Consider the following 19,008-nt stretch of genomic DNA (forward strand, 5'->3'; position numbering starts at 1 on the left):
CCTTTTTCACGGGGACCGCGGCCCGTCACGCGATCATCCCCTAAATCAATCACAACCGTCCACGTGGGTCATCATCAACAGCCGCGACTCTCCTGCCCGTCTACCTAATATCCCTGACCCGGTCCTCCAAATTTCTACCGTGCCACCACAATCTTCGTCAACACCATTCAACCTCTCACTCTCTCTCTTTCTCTGCACAATGTCTTTAACTTTGAGCCCTTCTTCTTCATCTGTAACCCCACAAAAATCAAGCCTTGGTGGTCCAGCTTTAGCTAGACCCTCAAAGAGCAAAAATTTTCTCAATGTGGGTGGTCGCAAAAATGGCAATGTGAGTTCAGGCCGGTTGGTAATATTTGCCAAAAATGAAGCTAATAACAGAGCCACCATGGAGGCAGTGTTCGAGCCCTTTGAGGAGGTCAAGAAGGAGCTCCTTCTAGTCCCCACTGCCCCTCATGCTTCGCTTGCTCGCCAAAAGTACTCTGACAAATCTGAAGCTGCCATCAATGAGCAGATAAAGTAAGTTTCTCAATCTCCCATGTCCACATTTTTATAATTAACCCCAAAGTCTTCAACTTTATGGTCTTTTTCCATTCTTCATGTTCACTAGAATTGTTCTTTTCCTAAAAGATTGATGCTTTCTTGTATGCCAATCAATATAAAGTTTTGATCTTTTCTTGGTTCTGTTTATTTATGTAGAGTTTATGTCAATTCTGGCTTTGTTTGGTTTTGGTTATTTGACAGATTAATGCAAAGAAAACAAGAAATACCCAAATATGATTTCATTTTTTTCTTCCTTAAACTTCTAGTTGCTTGCTTCCGTTATAAGGTTCTGACCAATTTGATACCGAACTTTTATTTTCTGAATTAGTGTGGAATACAATGTCTCCTATGTGTATCACGCCATGTATGCCTACTTTGACAGAGACAATGTTGCTCTCAAGGGCCTTGCCAAGTAATTTCTTTTTACACCCTTAATTTTCTTTTTCTTCCTAATTCTAGTGATATATTTTGATTGATTGAATTCATTGCTTAAGTTCATGATACCAATAACACACAGGTTTTTCAAAGAATCAAGTGAAGAAGAAAGGCAGCATGCTGAAATGCTTATGGACTACCAGGTGTCTGCAATATATATCATTTCATACATTCTCCTTTTGAGTTTCCAAACTCATTTTGTTATGAATGTTGATCTCTAAATCTTTTTTTCCTTTTCTTTTCTTCCTTTTCTGATGTACCAGAACAAACGCGGAGGAAAAGTTAAGCTGCAGTCCATGCTAATGCCCTTCTCAGAGTTTGATCATGCTGAAAAGGGTGAGGCATTGCATGGTAAGTTCTTTATCATATTAGAGACAAATGCAACTTATTGATGTTCAAATTTAATTTTAAAATTTAGCAAGTCGTATGATATTTTCTGCTACTTACTAATCCTGTGGCATTCAATTTTATCACTTATTATGTTTGCACCTTTTTTATTCAGCAATGGAGCTTGCGCTGGCCTTGGAAAAGTTGAACAATGAGAAACTTCTAAAATTACACAGAGTAAATGGCTAGCTTTTCTGTTTCTTGATTGTGGTTTTAAAAATCTATATAATTTATTTCTGTTTTTGAAAACGAAGTACATATTTTGTCCCGAATCGGCTGCTTTATCCGATGATCACAGGTTTTCATACTAGTATTGTCTTCTGAAATATAGAATTCACGATATTACAGATAGCCAATGAAAACAATGATGTGCATTTAGCGGATTATGTGGAAAGTGAGTTCTTGACTGAGCAGGTATGCAACTTTTAATGCTCTTTTTGGTACATTTTCATTCTTGGTTAGATTTTGACAAAAACTGAAAAATACTGCATTTGGGTCATTTCAGGTGGAAGCTATAAAGAAAATCTCAGAGTATGTAGCTCAGTTGAGAAGGATAGGCGCAGGACATGGTAATGGCTGACAACACAACTGAGAGAACATGTTAAAATATGTAAAACATTTTTTGGTGAATTCTGAAAAGCGGTTTTGTTTTGCAGGTGTTTGGCACTTTGATCAGATGCTCCTCAATGATATGGCATGACAAAGAACAAGAATATGAGACATGGTTTCTTTGTTTTTATGCCAAATGCTCTTAATGATCTCTTTGTATTCTTAAATTCTGTTTACTGAGGGGATGTTTTTTTTTAGGTGGTAATTGTTCAAATACTGAGCTAGAAATTTTTCCAAGTTAGGGTGTAGGCTGGATCTTTGTTTTGGTTTGATAATTAATTTGTTATTAGACAAAAATGCTGCCTGAGTTTTTTTTATTATTTTGTTAGTGGTTCTGTTTCTATTATGGGTCTCATGCGTTTCCATTAAAGACAGGATTAATAAGTGAAGTTGCTAATTAAGCAACCTATCTTAAGTGGGCCACCGTCGTATTATTATGAACTTTTGGCAGTAATTCAAAATGCTTAAGCCAACCTTAAGCATAGCCTACAACAGCCCCTAAACATTTACGGTTTAAAAGCGACATGTGTGATTAAGTCACGAATCGATAGAGGATTAGAGTAAGATTCTAAGTTTATGACCTCTTTAAATAAAATGTAATCAATGAGTCATTTTATATGAAAGTGTGAAATTTTAATGTTACCGTTGAAGGTGTAACTTAAACATTTGAAGGCGAAAGATGTTTGGTTGAGGAACAGGACAGCGAGTGTAAGGATTTGCAGGTAAAATTGGAACTAAATTTTGGGGAAAGTGGCTGCTACAACTATCAGCAAGGTGAATGTAAACGTAGTGAATATTAATTAACTATCTAGGAGATGGTTTCGTTATCGTATATGCAGTTCCTAGCTACTTTTGTGCCAGCCAAAGAAATATGCATGGCAAACGTTCTAATCTAAACTCTATTCGCTACTTTATCTTTTTTATTTTTCCCCCCCTTGTTGATTAAGATATAAATAGATTAGTATATCCTATTTGGCGATACCATCCGGTGTAGCTCATTAAATTATCTATGGTTAAGATACCAGGTTCAACTCTTGGCATCGAAATTATCTTTTTCGCTAAATTCAATGCTTTTACCTTTTTTATATTTTCCTGTAATTAACTTTTTTATATTACCTTTTGGAAATACTTTTGCTCACAATTTAACTCGAGGTGTATTATCACCACAATTTGTAATACTTAACACGTGTCTCTCTCAAACTTTACTTTCACTTCTTCTGCAATTCAGAGTTCTTTATATTCTACTTTCATTTTCAATAGCTTTTTATTAGCATTTGAAGAAATAAATAATGTTATTATCACACCATCCAGCTTAGATCATTAAAATTATCTTAGAGCATTCACAGTGGTCACATGTAAAAGAGGGTGTTGTAACACCTCGACCCTGATTTATTTATCCAATTAAATTATTAAATTAATTTAAATATAAATTTACAATTTTGCCCCGGGGTAAGGATAATTTGGTTACTCTTTAATCCGGATGGATTTTGGGGAGATGCTTGGTACTATTACATATATCATACCGAGATGAGTCTGTAGACACGTAGTAGGCTCCAATCAGAATTGTAACGAAAAAGATACGATCAAAATACCCTCAGTGGCATAACCGTAATTTTTGCGAAAAGGGTTGATAAAAATCTGAAAACTCTCTCTCTCTCTCTCTCTCTCTCTCTCTCTCTCTCTCTCTCTCTCCTCACGACGACAACCCACAGCTGGCCACGTTTTGGCCTGCCGCTCTCTCATCCGGCCACCAAAGCTGACGGGGCCGGTACCAAAATGATTGGGCCACCGTCCTCTTCCAGCCTCAGCCCTTTGCCGCCTCGATCCACCACCATAGTCACCGGAAAAAGCTGAGAAACGGCCGATTTTTCCCTTGATTTTCTTCAGCTTCGTTCGCCATCATCCGGCCACCAATTCCGACAAGTGAGGTATCCTTTCTCACCTATTTTTCATGATCTAGTTGATGGTTAGGTAGGCTTTCATCAATTTTGAGCCTAGGTGGCTTGATTTCCGAATTGGATTTCGGCCTGTTTTGGGATCGCGATTCCAGCCACTTTCGGTCGCTTCTTGGTGTAGAGGTCCAAGAACAAAAATGACTCCAAGTAGGGTGTTACACCTAGGGTAGGAGTCTTGAGCCGTGATTATGAGATTTCCAGACGAAGTGTTATTGCTTTGGATACCCACGCGCTGCCAGCGCGGGTGGCCCCGTGTGGGCACTGTAGAAAAAGGGCATTGTGTCCCAATGTGATCTCTTAGTCCTTACGAGCGCGTAGATGTGCTCGGATTTTAATTCGGATACCGTTTGAGTCTCGAACGGATTTCGACTATTGTACGTTATCTGGGTTCGATAGGTTCGAACATTTGTTTCGTCTGAAATTTAACATTTGTTGATCTAGGCATTCCTAGGATCGTGTCGGAATTCACGGATCGTGGATCGGAGCACCGAATGTTCCGATTTAATAACTTGAAGTTTGTGTTTTACAATAACCATCCGATCATGCGATCGCGAGCGATCTGACCTTTCGATCCGGACCAAACTTGCAAGACGTGTATCATAAACCTTGTAGAACGCATAGTAACTTTCGGATCAGAATTTGGAGGTCGTGGGCCCGTCTGACCAAGTTTGGGTAGTTTGACCGTGAGTCTTCCGAGGTAGTTTCACCTTTCTAGGATGATTAAAATGACCTTATTGACAAGTCTTGACCGTTAATTGAGTTATATAAACGGTCAAGTTATTTGTGATTAAGTCTTGGATGGATTTTTTGGGAAAATCGGGAATTTAATATTACAGTTTAGTGTGGGAAGTTATATGATTACATTATATAAAAGTACACACTTCCCGTACGTGGCGTTGGAATTTCCGGCGTATGGGAAGAATGTATAATTATTTAGTCTCACATGTGACGTTAGAATTTCCAGAGTGTGAGACACTTCCCATACGTGGCGTTACCCATACGTGGCATTAGAATTTCCGTCGTATGGGAAGATTATATGATTATTAGGTCTCACATGTGGCGTTGGAATATTCCGGCGTGTGAGACCCTGTGATCTGTTATGAATTATCACACGTGGGATTGGAGAATTTCGGTGTGTGGTAAAAGAACAGGTAGAGGAAAAAGGGATTATTTTACTATATCGGGGAAAGATTGACGCTTAAAAGAATAATGTCTAGTGTGTTGTGATTTAAGGAAAAAGGGAAAGGAATAATTCTAGAATTTATTATTTTGTATTGCTGTAATGGATTTGTAGGGGACTTTTTCTTCCGGCAGCTATAAATGGGCTGGCCTGCGGTAACGAGCAGACTGATGAAATTGTCCCCTTTGTCTGAGTTCGAAAATTAAGCCCTAAAATGCTTCTAAAGGGCAGCAAAGCCTTAGGAAGTATTTTGGTTACCTTCACCAGCCAAAACAATGGCAACTTACAGATAATTTCTTTATGCTTACAGATAAACTCTTAAGCTTAGCGTGAGTGGCATGTGGCATGGAAGCAAAATCAACATGAGTTTAGCACTAAGAGAAAATTTAGGCTTGCTTTGTGGGAAAAGGAAGTGTTAGGGTAAGAAAGGAGAAGTTTTGTGAGAGATTTGGCTAAGAGAGGGGAAATAGAGAACAAAGTTCTTCCGGCAGCTTGACAGATGCTCTGTCTGCCAGAAGAGAAGAATGGAGAAGAAAGGTGAATAGTGTATGAGGTTGCTGGGTTTTTTGCAAGTTAGAGAGAAGGCTTGCTCTCTGAATCTGAGTTGGTTTTGTTAGGTAGGAGAAGCCTCATTTTATAGCCGCTGGAAACCACCGCTTCTCAAGAAACCCTAATGGCTTCTACCCATTTTGGCCAAGCTTTTCCTCTCCTTTCTCATCTCCCTCCTTGACTCTTCCCATTTTGATGAAATCCCTTATGTCTATTTACACCATATCAAAGTTTTTTTTGAAGCTCAAGGCCCCCTTTTCCCGCAGCTATCTCAATGGCAGACTTCCATTCCCAGCCATCTCTTTTATTGTTTTCTTCCCTTTTTTCCATGGCCAAGTCTGATGAGAAAAGGAGTTGGGAAATATATGCTGGTTCGAAGGGTGTTTCTCTATTTGGTATCTTACACGCTAACACCCCCTGGTTCATTGGATGTTTTGGCTTTGAAACTTGCTCCCTCCATGTGCTGGAACATCCCAGCAGTTCTGTTCAATGATCCTGCAGACCTTCTCTACGTGGCTTCTATTTTTCCAATAAAGGGCTGATATTTTTGTGGCTTATTTTGGGGTTTTGTATGAGCCAAGGTGGTTCCTTAAGCAAGTGGGCTATTTTTGTTAAACATTGGGCTTTTTGGTGTGTCAATAGGCTATTTTGCTTGGGCTATTGGGCTATTTTTCTCTCTTGTGCTCACCCAAATATTTGGGCCTAAAAAATGAGCTTGAGTCTCGAGGCTTCCAAGCAACCCCAGACCTTCCATTTCTCGGCGCATCAATGGGCCTCATGTTGATTCATTACCATCCATACCACAACTCACTCAAGCAAGCCTCGAGCGTTTGAGTGGCTTGGGCCTACTTAGGCTTGTAGCGTGGTTGTGTGTGAGATAACGATTTCGTTTTTGGCATGGCATGTCGCTTGGCATGTTTTAATTATGATGCTTGGTGGGATAATTAGCATGGATTTGTAGAGCTAATGCATTTTATAATCTTAATCTCGATTCCTAGCATGACGGATTATTTATTTGGCATGGCACGTGGAGTGTCACTTGTGCATGGCGGACTTTCATGTGCTCCAAATCGGGTCGAGAATATTTTCGAGCCAAGCCGTGAATTTTTTGGGCCTCAACAAGATTGTATGTTATTGGAACCGGAATTTTTATAGGAAGAACTACGTGTGGCTTGATCCCTCACAAGGGGTACGTAGAAAGCCTAGGGTTTTACCTAGGTGTAGGGTTTTACCTAGGTGCAGCCGTAGACTAAATTTTGCTTATGCTATTTTATTTAGTTTAGTTCTGACCTTATTGTTGGTCCTGAAACTCGGTTGAAACCGAGGTACGATTAGATAACTGTTCATACTCCCGGTTGGCTAAGGGAGGGTTGTGTAGGTTGTGTTACGTTGATTATTGTGGGCATTCATAAAAATTGTTCGGATTCATTATCTGCATGGTTTGGAATATTATTTGACTTAAGAGTGTTGTTGGTGGTTTTGCTTCGGATTATTGGAAAGTCGGAGGCCGTTTATGTGAATTGCACGTTTTTATATTGTACATGCTGCCTATTGGGATATTAAATTGTGAATTTTGTGCAGGTTGAAATTTTGGGTAATGTTCAATTTACAAGGGAGCCTCTGCCAAAATTTTGGTAGAAAGTCTCAGTTTTTAGTAGTAGGCCCAGCATCGGGGTGATGTCGGAGTATTTCCACAAGATTCGTCCTGGATTCCGAGGAATTCAGGGCGGGTCTTGTCATGTGTATATCAGATTTACACCCTCTATTGCCAGAATCAGCTCCAATGGTCGTATGTATAGTTGTACATTTGCATTCTCATGCTGAGATGCAAAAACATATGGAAGTTTACATCTTTTTTACATCCCAGAAGCGAGTCCCACGACTAATAAAGAAGGAGATAGGAGAGAGAAAAGTAGCAAAGTTTCTGAAATTACGCACCCCACATTCGCGAATACAACTTCAGTGGCCCAACATAACTTAGTTCAGGCCCCACTTGTGACTTAGTGCGCTTGATTTAATGGCATTTAAATTGGTGCTACAACAGATAAAACATCATACAGCTCTAATTTTTTACAAACCCCAAAATCATTAATCCAAAGGCCCAAACAATTTCTATACAAACCCCAAAATCATCTAATCGTCTGAAATTGATGTGAAAAAAGGCCTTGGTTTTTTTCCTTGTAATTTTCTATATATAAGCACAACTTTTGTTCACAAAAATCACCACTCCTCATAACTTATTTGAATTTAAATATTTTTAGGTTTATTTGTTTAGAAAAATAAAATAAATCTAACACACGCAAAATTAATTTCAAAATATTAAAACACACACACAAAATAACACAAAATCGAATTAACACAAGAAAATCAAATATACATCTTTATATTTACATCTTCCTCATTGAAGCAAAAATCACATTTACATCTCCCGAAGTGTATAGGGGATGTAAATGTGACTTTACACCCCCAAATTTACACCTCCCCACTATGGATGCTCTCAGAGTTGAGGTACCCAGGTCATTGAAATTTTAAATAAAACAAATTCATAATTCATTGTTTTCCCTTTCCATTAGCCAGATAATCACAATATTAGCAGCAAATTCTAAACTCGGTACTTCTAAAATAAGTTCACAAGTACAGTGCCTCTATAATTTTAAATGAAATAAATAAATATATGTTGGCAAGATGATTATTCCCTTTTATGGAAGAGGATGAAATAAGTGTACATGGAGCTTTGGTGCATCAGAAAACTTGTTTCAATGAATATGAGAAAATAAAAGCTAAAAACAAGTAAAATTGCAAAGCCAAAAACATCCGAATAACATAAGCAGCAAAGTCAATTAAAATTGGTCCGATACATATCTCATTCCAGCACAAAACATAAAAACATTCAAGCCAGTATTGCATCTTAAATAATCCACAAAGCAGGGCCACAAAATGAAAGAAAATAGAATCCTCTGAGCATAAGCTGAAAAGAGTCAAACTGCTTAACTGATTCAACTAAGTACCATCTAAAACTATAGGAACAACAATCTATAGTTGCCACCCTATTGTTTAAGCAGTAGCAGCTGTTTGGGCGGCTGCTTGTCGCTTCTTTGCCTCTTCAAGGATGGTTAGCTTGATACCTTTGCCCTTGGGAAGAGACACCCAAGGCTTTGTACCCTTGCCAATGGTGAACACATTACCAAGCCGAGTAGCAAACTCGTGACCAGTGGCATCCTGAACGTGGATGGTCTCAAAGCTTCCCTTATGCTTCTCCCTGTTCTTAATGACTCCAACACGACCTCTGTTTCTTCCACCAGTCACCATGACAACATTTCCAACATCAAACTTAATGAAGTCGGTGATCTTGTTTGTCTCCAAGTCCAGCTTGATAGTGTCATTGGCCTTGATGAGGGGGTCAGGGTAGCGAATAGTTCTCCCGTCATAAGTGTTAATATAGGGAATGCCCTTCTGCCCAAACTGCACTGACCGAACCTTGCATAGCTTGAACTGCTCACGAAAATCATATTGCGGAGTCAGATATAGTTAATTATCTAACCAATAATATAAGATAAAACAGAACAAAATACATTTCAGAAAGTACTTCAAGTCACTGACATCATAAATATTGCAAAAGCATAATGAACATAAAGCTAAGCAAAACTAAATGCAAGAAACAACTAACAGAAAGACAAAAAACATAGTGTTGCAGCTTGTAGACTTCTTATTTGTACCACTCGTTTGCAGGAACACCAATGCACCTGATCAATACAATTGGTGGCAATTTAATCTATCACTAGAAATACAAAACTAACGCCCTCCAGACAACTAGTTAGACTAACATGAATACTTCCATGGTCATATTAGCGTTTCTTCCTAGTAGAATCTAGGATATTTTCTTCCACATAAGATGACTGTAACATATTTTTTCTTTGACAAAAGTATATTTCTACACTTTAGCTATTAAACCATTTTCACAGATAAAACATGTTGGGTAGATTTGTTAATAAAACTGATATACAGTGGCTATATATTAAATAAGTTAGAACATAACTACATTTCCGCAAAACTAAAGAGAGATGATATACAAGGACCAACCTTAGACTCCTCATCTCTAATTGAGTGGAGCCGGAACCGACCCTTGGTGTCATAAAGCAGACGGAAATTCTCATTTGTTTTTGGGATGGAAACAACATCTGCAGATATAACAACACAACAAAACCTTCAGCACATTTCCAAGGATCACACTTGTTTCATGTTATAGTTCTACTCTACCACTAAATATTATACAAAAATGAATCTGCAAAGTAACAAAATGGTACTAAATTAGTGAAAGTGTTGAACTTACCCATGAATCCAGAAGGGTAGGTCTTATCGGTCCTAACCTTGCCATCAACCAAAATATGACGCTGCATGAGAATGGAAACGACCTCACGGTATGTGAGAGCATACTTCAACCTGTTCCTCAGGATGAGGATCAGTGGAAGGCACTCCCTAGATTTGTGAGGCCCAGATGATGGCTTGGGAGCCTAGACAAAGATTTGAAGCAGAAAATTACGTTAAACCCAAATCAAAATGAGACCAAAAATGAAACTTCATTGAAAATTTTTCTTCTTTATTCATTTGGGGAGGGAGTGTTTGCTTACAAAAGCACCCCCAAGTTTGTCGAGCATCCAATGCTTTGGGGCATTGAGCCTCTTCAGATGCTTCTTCAATCCTCTAGCCTGTAACACGAAGCATAAACCCACAGTTATACACACAACAGAGATCTTCAGATGCATACGACAAAAAAGAAATACAGAGAGAGATAGAAGGAAGAGGGTGTACCATTTTAGCAGAGGCAGATGCAGAAACCCTAGGTGGGAATGAGGAGGAGGTGCGATGCTGAAGAAGACAGGGACGAAGCGGCGGAGAGGCTAAGATTTATATGGGTGTATGAAATAAAGAGGGGGTTTTAGGGTTCGGGGAAGGAAAAGAGCGAGGATTCCGTGTGGTCGTGCTCAACTGGGATGGAACGTGGACGGACCTGATTGGATGTGGAACATATTGGAAGGGTAGAATAGTAGCATCCCATTTTTAGCCACATCCATTTGTAAATTTGTCTTTTTTAATCCTTTTTTTTTTTAGTACATACGATAGTCTAAACTAGAGGAGAAGAGTCTAAACTAGAGGAGAAGAGGTTTTTTTGTACACACAACCAAGATATCATGGGTGTTCAAATTTGAGATATCTTGTCTGCAAGTTAATGTCCTTTTTCATTAGGCTAGAACCTTTATTTTCTTATTAAGTTGAAGTCTATTGAACACTTGGCTTCTTCCTTATGTTTTGTGGGATGGATTTGTCTAAGGTTGGCAAGAAAATTCGGAGCTCCGTTTTGTTTTTTTTCGATTGCTTGGCCTTCTTCCTTTTGTGGGGGTTGGGTCAAGGTCGGGGGGTCGACGACGAAAGCTATGGGGTTTGGGAGGGAGGGGGTTGCTGGTGCAGGGTTTTTTTCCCTTCACATTTTTAATTTTATAATATTTTTAAAAAAGATTATGAAATTGATGAAATTGAAATTTCAAGTGGATTTCCCTAAACTTCAAGGGGGTCGTTAGTCCTAAAAGTTAAAGAAGGAAAGTAAAAAAGAACTAAAAAAAGCTAAAACGAAAAAGATAAATAGCAAGTAGGTTCGTCCATTAAAATTTAGATGGAAGCCAACTCGTTTTGCAAGGAAGGCACAGCACGCGGGTAAATTGCTCCCCAAGGCTCTTGCGCCCCAAGCCTCGTCACCAACTCCAAGGTTATATTTTCTTCCTACACTGGTTTCAGAGACTCACTTCTCTGGCGGCGAAGCTTCAAACCCTTTTTAACTGATCCACTTCTGCGTTCCTCACCCTCTCTTTAACAGAATAGTATATGGGCTTTCATTGATTTGGCTGCTAATTCAAGCTACAGCTATGGCCACGAATACGGAAAATGAATCTACAGTCTCAAGAGAAGTAGAAAAGCCTCCAATTGAGCCTATACGGTTGCCTTCGGTCGAGGAGATTCGAGGCCAAGACATTTGGAACAACTGTGCTGTGCGTAGTGTTGTTAGTGGAGTTATGGGTATGGCTAAAGTTATTTCCTTTCCCTCATTTTTTGGATTTTCTCACATTGGTTTGAGTTTTTTCCCCTTATTCTATGTTTGTTTTCTGAGAAAACGTGGGAAAGTTATGTTCTTTTTTGTCTCTTGTCTCGAATTAGATTGTTGTGGGTTTCAGAATGTGTAAAAGTCACCTCTGTGTAGCCTTGTTCTTGTGCTAGATTTAGTCGTTCACAAGTTTGTTTATTCATAGGGTTGTATTTATGAAAGGAAAAGAAAAAGAAACTAAATTTCATTGATTTCATCACCTCGCATTCGTTTCTCTGCATTTGAGTTGAGTGTTGGGGTTTGCTCAATTTAGCGAACTCTACCACAAGGTCATTACATTGGTGTTGTATTTTGATTTTGGCTGTGAAAAACAATTAATTTGAAGTTTTGCGTGTATTTGTACAGAACTTAATAGTAGGTGTTACTGGAAATTGATTCTGTTTTATTTGCCATGTTGTTTCTTAAGCAACCAATGGTATAAATGTGTAAGTATGTTGTTGTAGATGTGGCTGTATCTAGGCTATTAGGATCTTGAAATCTAATTATACTGATGGCTAATTCTTTGAATGTTGTTGGAATTCTGTAGGTGGTGGGCTTGGATTGATGATGGGCTTGCTTCTTGGGGCGTTAGACACTCCTCTAATGCAAGACGAAATGACTGGCAGACAGCAGTTCATATACCAAGCAAAGCAGATGGGCCGGAGGAGTTGGAGTTCTGCAAGAGCATTTGCAGTTATGGGGTTTGTTTTCTCAGCTGCTGAGTGTGTTGTTGAAAAGGTATTGCCGAATATGTTAAAATTCATACTCTTAATTTTTATGTGATTGATAAGGTTTAACATCTTCGCTATGGGGGCTAATTCTGCATTATTGTTTCAGGCACGAGCTAAACATGACACAACAAATACAATTGTTGCTGGATGTGTAACTGGAGGTGCGCTGTCAGCAAAAGGTAACCTTTTCCCCAATCTGTTAACCCTTTGTCTTTGTTGAAAATGTAATATGAATTTGTGATATGTTGTTAAACAAAAATTTAAACCGACATATACAGATCTTACACTTCAGATGAAGTCCATAAATCCAAGGAATTTCGTAGTCTATATAATGATTATTGTCAACTCTGCATTATTGGAAGGTGAAATTGAATAGTCCCATCTTTTCTTTGGCAGAACATTTGTTAATTTGAGTTGCTGGTCTGAACTGATTTCATTTAGATGTAGGGGTGGGGAAGACAAGTAAAATGCTATTTTGACAGAGCTGATGAATGGTGTTTGTAAAAAATTTAACACCTTCAAACATAAATGGATGAGACTTATGCCATTGAATACATCAATTATCTGGCTGGAGACGCCTAAGGGGTTAGTGCCTAGTTCTAGCTCTATCAGTCAAACGCAGATACACCCCCTCCCCCTCCCCCTCCCCCAAATGGTCCCACAGTCTGCTCCCCAATCAATATTGAGCTGATGTTTAACATTTACTTTCAGAAGCTACATGATTGCTTCTGTTCATGGAATTCATTCATTAGTCATCATGTTTATTTACAAGGGATTCTAGTAGTTAAATAATGCCATACATTATAGATGGATCCTTTGTTGTTTAACCATTTTATAATAAGTTACAATAATTTAAAAATAAGAGGTTGCATACCTTTATAATTTCTCTGGTATCATAGTTAGAATCTGAAGTTTACATCTATAACCAAATTCAACTTCTTAATCCTGTTTTGTCGCTCCTTAAGATGCAAATAGGAAACCAGAAACCATTTAGAGTGTTAGTTACCTTTAATTAGTTGAACACTTCCTTGTCCTGGCGTAGACAGGGTATAGAGGGCAGTCATTGAGTAAGTCTCAATGTTGCCTTCAAGTTTCCGAAGCATAGATCGAATTGCCAGTATTAAACAGCACCATGCATACTTTTTGGTTGCACTGTGTTACCTGTCTCCTGGTACATGTTTCATTTTTTTCAATTATTAAGTCTCACTGAAAGATAAGTGGTATAACATGGGTGAAAGGATGAGTAAACAATACAAGTACCGGCCCGAGTGGTTAAGAATTTGACCCTTGTTGGAATTGTTCTCATTATGGTTCTGCTATCTGTGAAATTTCCTTCGATGCATATCAATCTCATGTTCTTACAATTTTCTTGTTGTGCTGTTTTAGGCGGTCCACAAGCAGCCTGTGTTGGCTGTGCTGGTTTTGCTGCATTTTCAGTGCTGATAGAGAAGTTTTTGGATAGACATGATTGAATTTGAGGGCATTGCTATGTTGCCCCATTTTTGCAGACTAAAAGTACACAGATCAGTAGAAGAGAAATAGCATCTTGGCCTGCAGTAATACAGATGTTTTTGCTTAGATTCAACTTCAGCCCTTGTTATTATTATTTATCCCCGTTTATGAAGGGATGTACCAGCTAAATTACAAAGCCAATCATTTTGTATTATGTTATTCTGTTGACTGCAGTTCCAGTTTCATAATTTCAACAGAGGATATGTAACTGAGGAAATTGAATGGATTATAGAGAATGTTTGCTGCAAGATTCAAATAAATACGTAGAAGGGAATTTCTTGTTCCATTGTTGTATTAATACCACAATACAATACTAGACTGGTAATGGTAATGAATTTTTTTTCTCTGATTGATGAGAGAGAGAGGATTCGAACCTGAGATTTATTCTTTGCATTGGAAGATAATACTCTTAAGTAGTTATTTCGAGAGAAAATTTATGTCTTTGATAGGAAAAATTCGAGTGAGAATTTCCTTATCACATGGCAGGATGAATGTCAAGCACAGACCAGTTACAACATAACATGTGTTTATAACACACATTATAGCACGTGACAAGGGAGATCCACCGTATCAATAATTGAGAGTTACTGGTATGCATAAGTAATTGAATTTCTACCGTGAAAGTAAATATGTTTTAAAAATATATTGTAACTTATTCTATAAAAAAAATATTAGTGTCAAATTAAATTTTAGGCCAATAGTGGATCATGATATTATCTATTATTCAAAATAAAAAATAAAATATTAGACATGGGCATCGAAGTTCTTTTGGGCTTGTTTTAGAAGGTTCTCCGACGTGGCCCAAATCCAACTGGTCACCAGCAACAAGTAGCTGAAGTAACTGTAACCAAGCAAACCTCTCCTCTCGAAGGGGTACTAACTAGGATAATATGTCGAAGACAGGTGAGGTCGTATGCGTTACCGGTGGAAGTGGCTGCATTGGATCATGGGTCGTCCGCCTCCTCCTCGACCGTAATTACACCGTCCATGCCACCGTCAAAGATCTCAGTTAGTTTACCCTTTGCCTTTTCCATTTATCTACACAACTGCCATTTCCGTGCTGTTCAGTCTGAAACGTCGTCGTGTCGTTTTTGTTGCAGAGGACGAGGGTGAGACGAAGCATCTAGAAGCCCTAGAAGGAGCAGCGACGCGTCTCCGTCTCTTCCAGATCGACCTCCTCGACTACAACTCCATCTTCGCCGCCATCAATGGCTGCTCCGGCGTCTTCCACCTCGCCTCTCCTTGCATCATCGATCAAGTCCAAGACCCCGAGGTTGCTTCATCTTCACAAAAACGCCATAAAAGAAGCTCAATTCTTTGTAATTATGATTATATTTAGATGAAATTGTTGTGCTTTTTGTTATACAGAAGGAGCTTCTGGACCCGGCGATCAAAGGAACGCTTAATGTTCTGACGGCAGCGAAGCAGGCTGGGGTCAGGCGAGTGGTGCTGACATCCTCCAACGCCGCCATCATTCCCAGCCCTCGCTGGCCGTCCGATAAGATCAAGGGTGAGGATTGCTGGACCGACATTGACTACTGCAAGCAGAAGGGAGTGAGTTACTGAGTGCCTAAGTTCTTTGTTATTATAGTTTGAAAATTTTAAAATTGGGGACTGTGATGTGATGCTGATTGTGTTTGGTGTTTGGTTAGTTGTGGTATCCATTGTCGAAAACTTTGGCAGAGAAAGCTGCGTGGGAATTTGCCAAGGAGAAGGAATTGGATGTGGTTGTAGTGAATCCTGGCACCGTGATGGGCGATGTCATTTCGCCCAGGCTCAATGCTAGCATGGTGATGCTAGTCCGCCTTCTTGAGGGTATTGTTCTCTGCGCATTTGTGTTTGAATATCTTCTAGCATTGCACCTAGAAGTAGATTGTTGACTCCATCCAATTCTCATATGGGCAGTCTTATTTGAATACTCTATTATTGTGTAATGTTCTGTGGCCTGATAGTTTGCCATGTTATGTTGCCAAATTGTCAATCGAAATCATACATTCAGATCAGACGTAGTTTTGCATTTGATTGACAGTTTGTTTGATAACATAACATCTCTGTAGTAAGAGAACATTTCCCATTTATTATTTGTGGTAACATGAGACTAGGTGACCAAGTTCTTATTGAGGCTGTAGTTGGTAGATGAACCAGAAAGCAGGTGGACATTAGATATCTTCTGAAAAGACATTTCTGCTAAAGAAAGGTTTGAGTTTGGTTTTTAAAATCTTGAAGTATTTCTTCATTTATAATACTTGAGTTTGTTTGAAGTTTTTTGCCTAGTTAGTCCCCAAGTTTGGAGTAGGTGGATTGTATGAGAATGAGTGTGTGGCAATAGAGGAATCCTTTTGCACCTCTTTGCTAGCAAGCAAATACTTGGCTCCTTCTTTCCTGCAAATCACCCTTCCACTTGTGTGCAGAATTTATTTATTTCTTTCTTTCTTTTGAGCGTTTAATGAGTTATCTTTGCACACGTATGAAGCTGTGATTTGCAATTACAGAGGACTGGCTCCTTCCAGATAAGGAGCCAAGCAGAGTTCCTGCTAGCATATGTTTCTCTTTAAGTTTGATAGTTTATGTCAATAAAGGGTCGGTTTTTGGTTTCCTTAAATTGTCTATCCATGTCACCTTATCTCTTATCCTGGTTAGTGGAGGACTGGGCAGAAGGGTAATGGCCCTAGAAACATCATGACTGAAGTAACAAGGAAAATCGATCAATCTTAAAAAGAAAAAGAATTGACAATATCCTTGTCAATCTTTGCTGCAGGCTGCACTGAAACATACGAGAACTTCTTTATGGGATCTGTGCATTTTAAAGATGTAGCTCTTGCACACATTTTAGTGTATGAGAACAAATCGGCCACTGGTAGGCACCTGTGCGTTGAAGCTATATCACATTATGGTGACTTCGTGGCCAAGGTAGCTGAACTTTACCCCGAGTACAAGGTTCCGAGGTAAATTCCAGTCCTTAGACTCCTGTAAAGTGGTTTTGCAACTGAAACTATGTGCATATATATATATTTTGCCATAACTATGTGCATATATATTTTTTTGGTCATAACTATGTGCATATCTTATGTTTAGGAGTTTGGTTTCCTGATAACAACAATAAGCATCAGAACGTCAAATATGCAGTATTGTGAAACTGATACCCTATGTTATAATTGATAGCAAAACAACAGATGATCAAGCTCGACCTCATCATAACACAGCTACAGCTCAATGTACTGAAATTATGTTCTCACAAATGGTTCTAACTGATTGTATTTAGTTAGACAGGTTGAGTGATTTTAGGGATTAGTCTGTAACTGTATTGCTAAAGCTTACTATATAAATACTTGTAAATCCTTCTCCATAAATTAATGAGAGAAAATCTGTTATTTTACAATAATTATTGTCAAGACATCAAATGCTTCATTGCAACTTCTTTAACTGCCAGTACTCCTTTTACAGTCATTTCATGAACATATGGCTTTGAAATTGCTCAAGCTATTAATATGTTTATTATTGTGCAGTTTGCCGAAGGATCCCCCAGGGTTGCTGAGGGAAAAAAATGGAGCAAAGAAGCTAATGAACTTGGGTTTAGAATTCATTCCCATGGATCAAATCATCAAGGATGCTGTTGAGAGCCTAAAGAGCAACGGATTTATTTCATAAACGAAACTGAAGGATATGAAACTTATGAGGAACCTAGTTATTGTAGAAGTGGTGAGGACATGCAACCTAAATGATATAGTTAATGGATTGTGTTTAATATTATGTACCAGTCATGCCTCCATGCAATCTGTATATGAATAAATAAGCAACATTTGAATGTTCATAATCTTTTATGATGTGGTATTTGCTTAAAATTAAAAGTTAACATAGTCCCAAACTCAATTCTCATTTACTGGTTTTCTATTATGATGTGGTATTTGCTGAAATTCACATCTATAACCAAATTCAGCTTCTTAATACTGTTTTGTTGCTCCTTAAGATGCAAATAGAAAACCAGAAACCATTTAGAGTGTTGGTTACCTTTAATTAGTTGAACACTTCCTTGTCCTGGCGTAGACAGGGTATAGAGGGCAGTCATTGAGGTCTCAATGTTGCTTCTTATGGTGAACTCCCTGTAAATTTTGTTGGGTTGGGGATGTTCAAGTTTCCGAAGCATAGATCAAATTGCCAGTATTAAACAGCACCATGCATGCTATTTGGTTGCACTGTGTTACCTGTCTCCTGGTACATGTTTCATTTTTTTCAATTATTAAGTCTCACTGAAAGATAAGTGGTATAACATGGGTGAAAGGATGAGTAAACAATACAAGTACCGGCCCGAGTGGTTAAGAATTTGACCCTTGTTGGAATTGTTCTCATTATGGTTCTGCTATCTGTGAAATTTCCTTCGATGCATATCAATCTCATGTTCTTACAATTTTCTTGTTGTGCTGTTTTAGGCGGTCCACAAGCAGCCTGTGTTGGCTGTGCTGGTTTTGCTGCATTTTCAGTGCTGATAGAGAAGTTTTTGGATAGACATGATTGAATTTGAGGGCATTGCTATGTTGCCCCATTTTTGCAGACTAAAAGTACACAGATCAGTAGAAGAGAAATAGCATCTTGGCCTGCAGTAATACAGATGTTTTTGCTTAGATTCAACTTCAGCCCTTGTTATTATTATTTATCCCCGTTTATGAAGGGATGTACCAGCTAAATTACAAAGCCAATCATTTTGTATTATGTTATTCTGTTGACTGCAGTTCCAGTTTCATAATTTCAACAGAGGATATGTAACTGAGGAAATTGAATGGATTATAGAGAATGTTTGCTGCAAGATTCAAGTACGTACGTAGAAGGGAATTTCTTGTTCCATTGTTGTATTAATACCACAATACAATACTAGACTAGAAATGGTAATGAATTTTTTTTTTCTCTTATTGACGAGAGAGGGGATTTGAACTTGAGATTTCTTCTTTCCATTGGAAGATAATACTCTTTAAGTAGTTATTG

General features: G+C 38.5%; 4 protein-coding genes and 2 non-coding genes across 8 annotated transcripts; 5 read left to right on the top strand and 1 right to left on the bottom strand.

The window, feature by feature from the left end:
- Nucleotides 1–151: 151 nt before the first annotated feature.
- Nucleotides 152–2,288, top strand: LOC117631403 (ferritin-4, chloroplastic-like). The gene is made up of 8 exons (XM_034364537.1): nt 152–516; nt 869–952; nt 1,058–1,118; nt 1,239–1,326; nt 1,478–1,539; nt 1,711–1,776; nt 1,868–1,931; nt 2,019–2,288. The coding sequence occupies exons 1-8, from the start codon at nt 200–202 to the stop codon at nt 2,060–2,062; spliced, it is 786 nt and encodes a 261-aa protein (XP_034220428.1). The 5' UTR covers nt 152–199; the 3' UTR covers nt 2,063–2,288.
- Nucleotides 2,289–8,451: 6,163 nt separating this feature from the next.
- On the bottom strand, nt 8,452–10,629 carry LOC117629920 (40S ribosomal protein S4). Its single transcript, XM_034362588.1, has 5 exons — nt 10,465–10,629; nt 10,284–10,361; nt 9,986–10,166; nt 9,736–9,833; nt 8,452–9,147 (listed from the first exon to the last, which is right to left on the bottom strand). The coding sequence occupies exons 1-5, from the start codon at nt 10,465–10,467 to the stop codon at nt 8,710–8,712; spliced, it is 798 nt and encodes a 265-aa protein (XP_034218479.1). The 5' UTR covers nt 10,468–10,629; the 3' UTR covers nt 8,452–8,709.
- A 708-nt stretch (nt 10,630–11,337) lies between these two features.
- Nucleotides 11,338–14,248, top strand: LOC117629599 (mitochondrial import inner membrane translocase subunit TIM22-4). Its single transcript, XM_034362128.1, has 5 exons — nt 11,338–11,416; nt 11,525–11,724; nt 12,336–12,526; nt 12,626–12,698; nt 13,906–14,248. The coding sequence occupies exons 2-5, from the start codon at nt 11,574–11,576 to the stop codon at nt 13,989–13,991; spliced, it is 501 nt and encodes a 166-aa protein (XP_034218019.1). The 5' UTR covers nt 11,338–11,416; nt 11,525–11,573; the 3' UTR covers nt 13,992–14,248.
- LOC117633313 lies at nt 13,596–13,698 on the top strand. The gene has a single exon (XR_004586626.1). It is a non-coding gene; the product is annotated as a small nucleolar RNA snoR137 (small nucleolar RNA).
- A 624-nt stretch (nt 14,249–14,872) lies between the features above and the next one.
- On the top strand, nt 14,873–18,870 carry LOC117632009 (cinnamoyl-CoA reductase 1-like). Of its 3 annotated transcripts, XR_004586415.1 has the most exons (7): nt 14,873–15,039; nt 15,132–15,304; nt 15,400–15,585; nt 15,684–15,846; nt 16,790–16,976; nt 17,538–17,730; nt 18,459–18,870. XR_004586415.1 is itself a non-coding variant. In XM_034365369.1 (6 exons), exons 1-6 carry the CDS (start codon nt 14,922–14,924, stop codon nt 17,677–17,679), a joined length of 969 nt encoding a protein of 322 aa, XP_034221260.1. In that variant the 5' UTR covers nt 14,873–14,921; the 3' UTR covers nt 17,680–17,896. The 3 variants fall into 3 exon arrangements, 2 of the variants coding, with proteins under 2 accessions (XP_034221260.1, XP_034221261.1); XM_034365369.1 differs by lacking the exon at nt 18,459–18,870 and having other exon boundaries at nt 17,538–17,896; XM_034365370.1 differs by lacking the exons at nt 17,538–17,730; nt 18,459–18,870 and adding an exon at nt 17,107–17,475.
- LOC117633312 lies at nt 18,110–18,251 on the top strand. The gene has a single exon (XR_004586625.1). It is a non-coding gene; the product is annotated as a small nucleolar RNA snoR137 (small nucleolar RNA).
- Nucleotides 18,871–19,008: the final 138 nt, after the last annotated feature.

Source organism: Prunus dulcis, chromosome 6 (assembly GCF_902201215.1).
Source record: "Prunus dulcis chromosome 6, ALMONDv2, whole genome shotgun sequence".
In the NCBI taxonomy this organism is placed as follows: Eukaryota; Viridiplantae; Streptophyta; class Magnoliopsida; order Rosales; family Rosaceae; genus Prunus; species Prunus dulcis.

Coding starts and splice junctions, on each gene's coding strand:
- LOC117632009 (XM_034365369.1), top strand. CDS start 14,922: ATGTCGAAGACAGGTGAGGTCGTATGCGTTACCGGTGGAAGTGGCTGC. Junction 15,040..15,131: donor TGCCACCGTCAAAGATCTCA/GTTAGTTTACCC, acceptor TTTTTGTTGCAG/AGGACGAGGGTGAGACGAAG. Junction 15,586..15,683: donor ACTACTGCAAGCAGAAGGGA/GTGAGTTACTGA, acceptor GTGTTTGGTTAG/TTGTGGTATCCATTGTCGAA.
- LOC117631403 (XM_034364537.1), top strand. CDS start 200: ATGTCTTTAACTTTGAGCCCTTCTTCTTCATCTGTAACCCCACAAAAA. Junction 953..1,057: donor GCTCTCAAGGGCCTTGCCAA/GTAATTTCTTTT, acceptor AATAACACACAG/GTTTTTCAAAGAATCAAGTG. Junction 1,932..2,018: donor AAGGATAGGCGCAGGACATG/GTAATGGCTGAC, acceptor TTTGTTTTGCAG/GTGTTTGGCACTTTGATCAG.
- LOC117629920 (XM_034362588.1), bottom strand. Junction 10,167..10,283: donor ACAAACTTGGGGGTGCTTTT/GTAAGCAAACAC, acceptor ATCTTTGTCTAG/GCTCCCAAGCCATCATCTGG. Junction 9,834..9,985: donor CTACCCTTCTGGATTCATGG/GTAAGTTCAACA, acceptor TTATATCTGCAG/ATGTTGTTTCCATCCCAAAA.
- LOC117629599 (XM_034362128.1), top strand. CDS start 11,574: ATGGCCACGAATACGGAAAATGAATCTACAGTCTCAAGAGAAGTAGAA. Junction 12,527..12,625: donor CTGAGTGTGTTGTTGAAAAG/GTATTGCCGAAT, acceptor TTATTGTTTCAG/GCACGAGCTAAACATGACAC. Junction 12,699..13,905: donor AGGTGCGCTGTCAGCAAAAG/GTAACCTTTTCC, acceptor GTGCTGTTTTAG/GCGGTCCACAAGCAGCCTGT.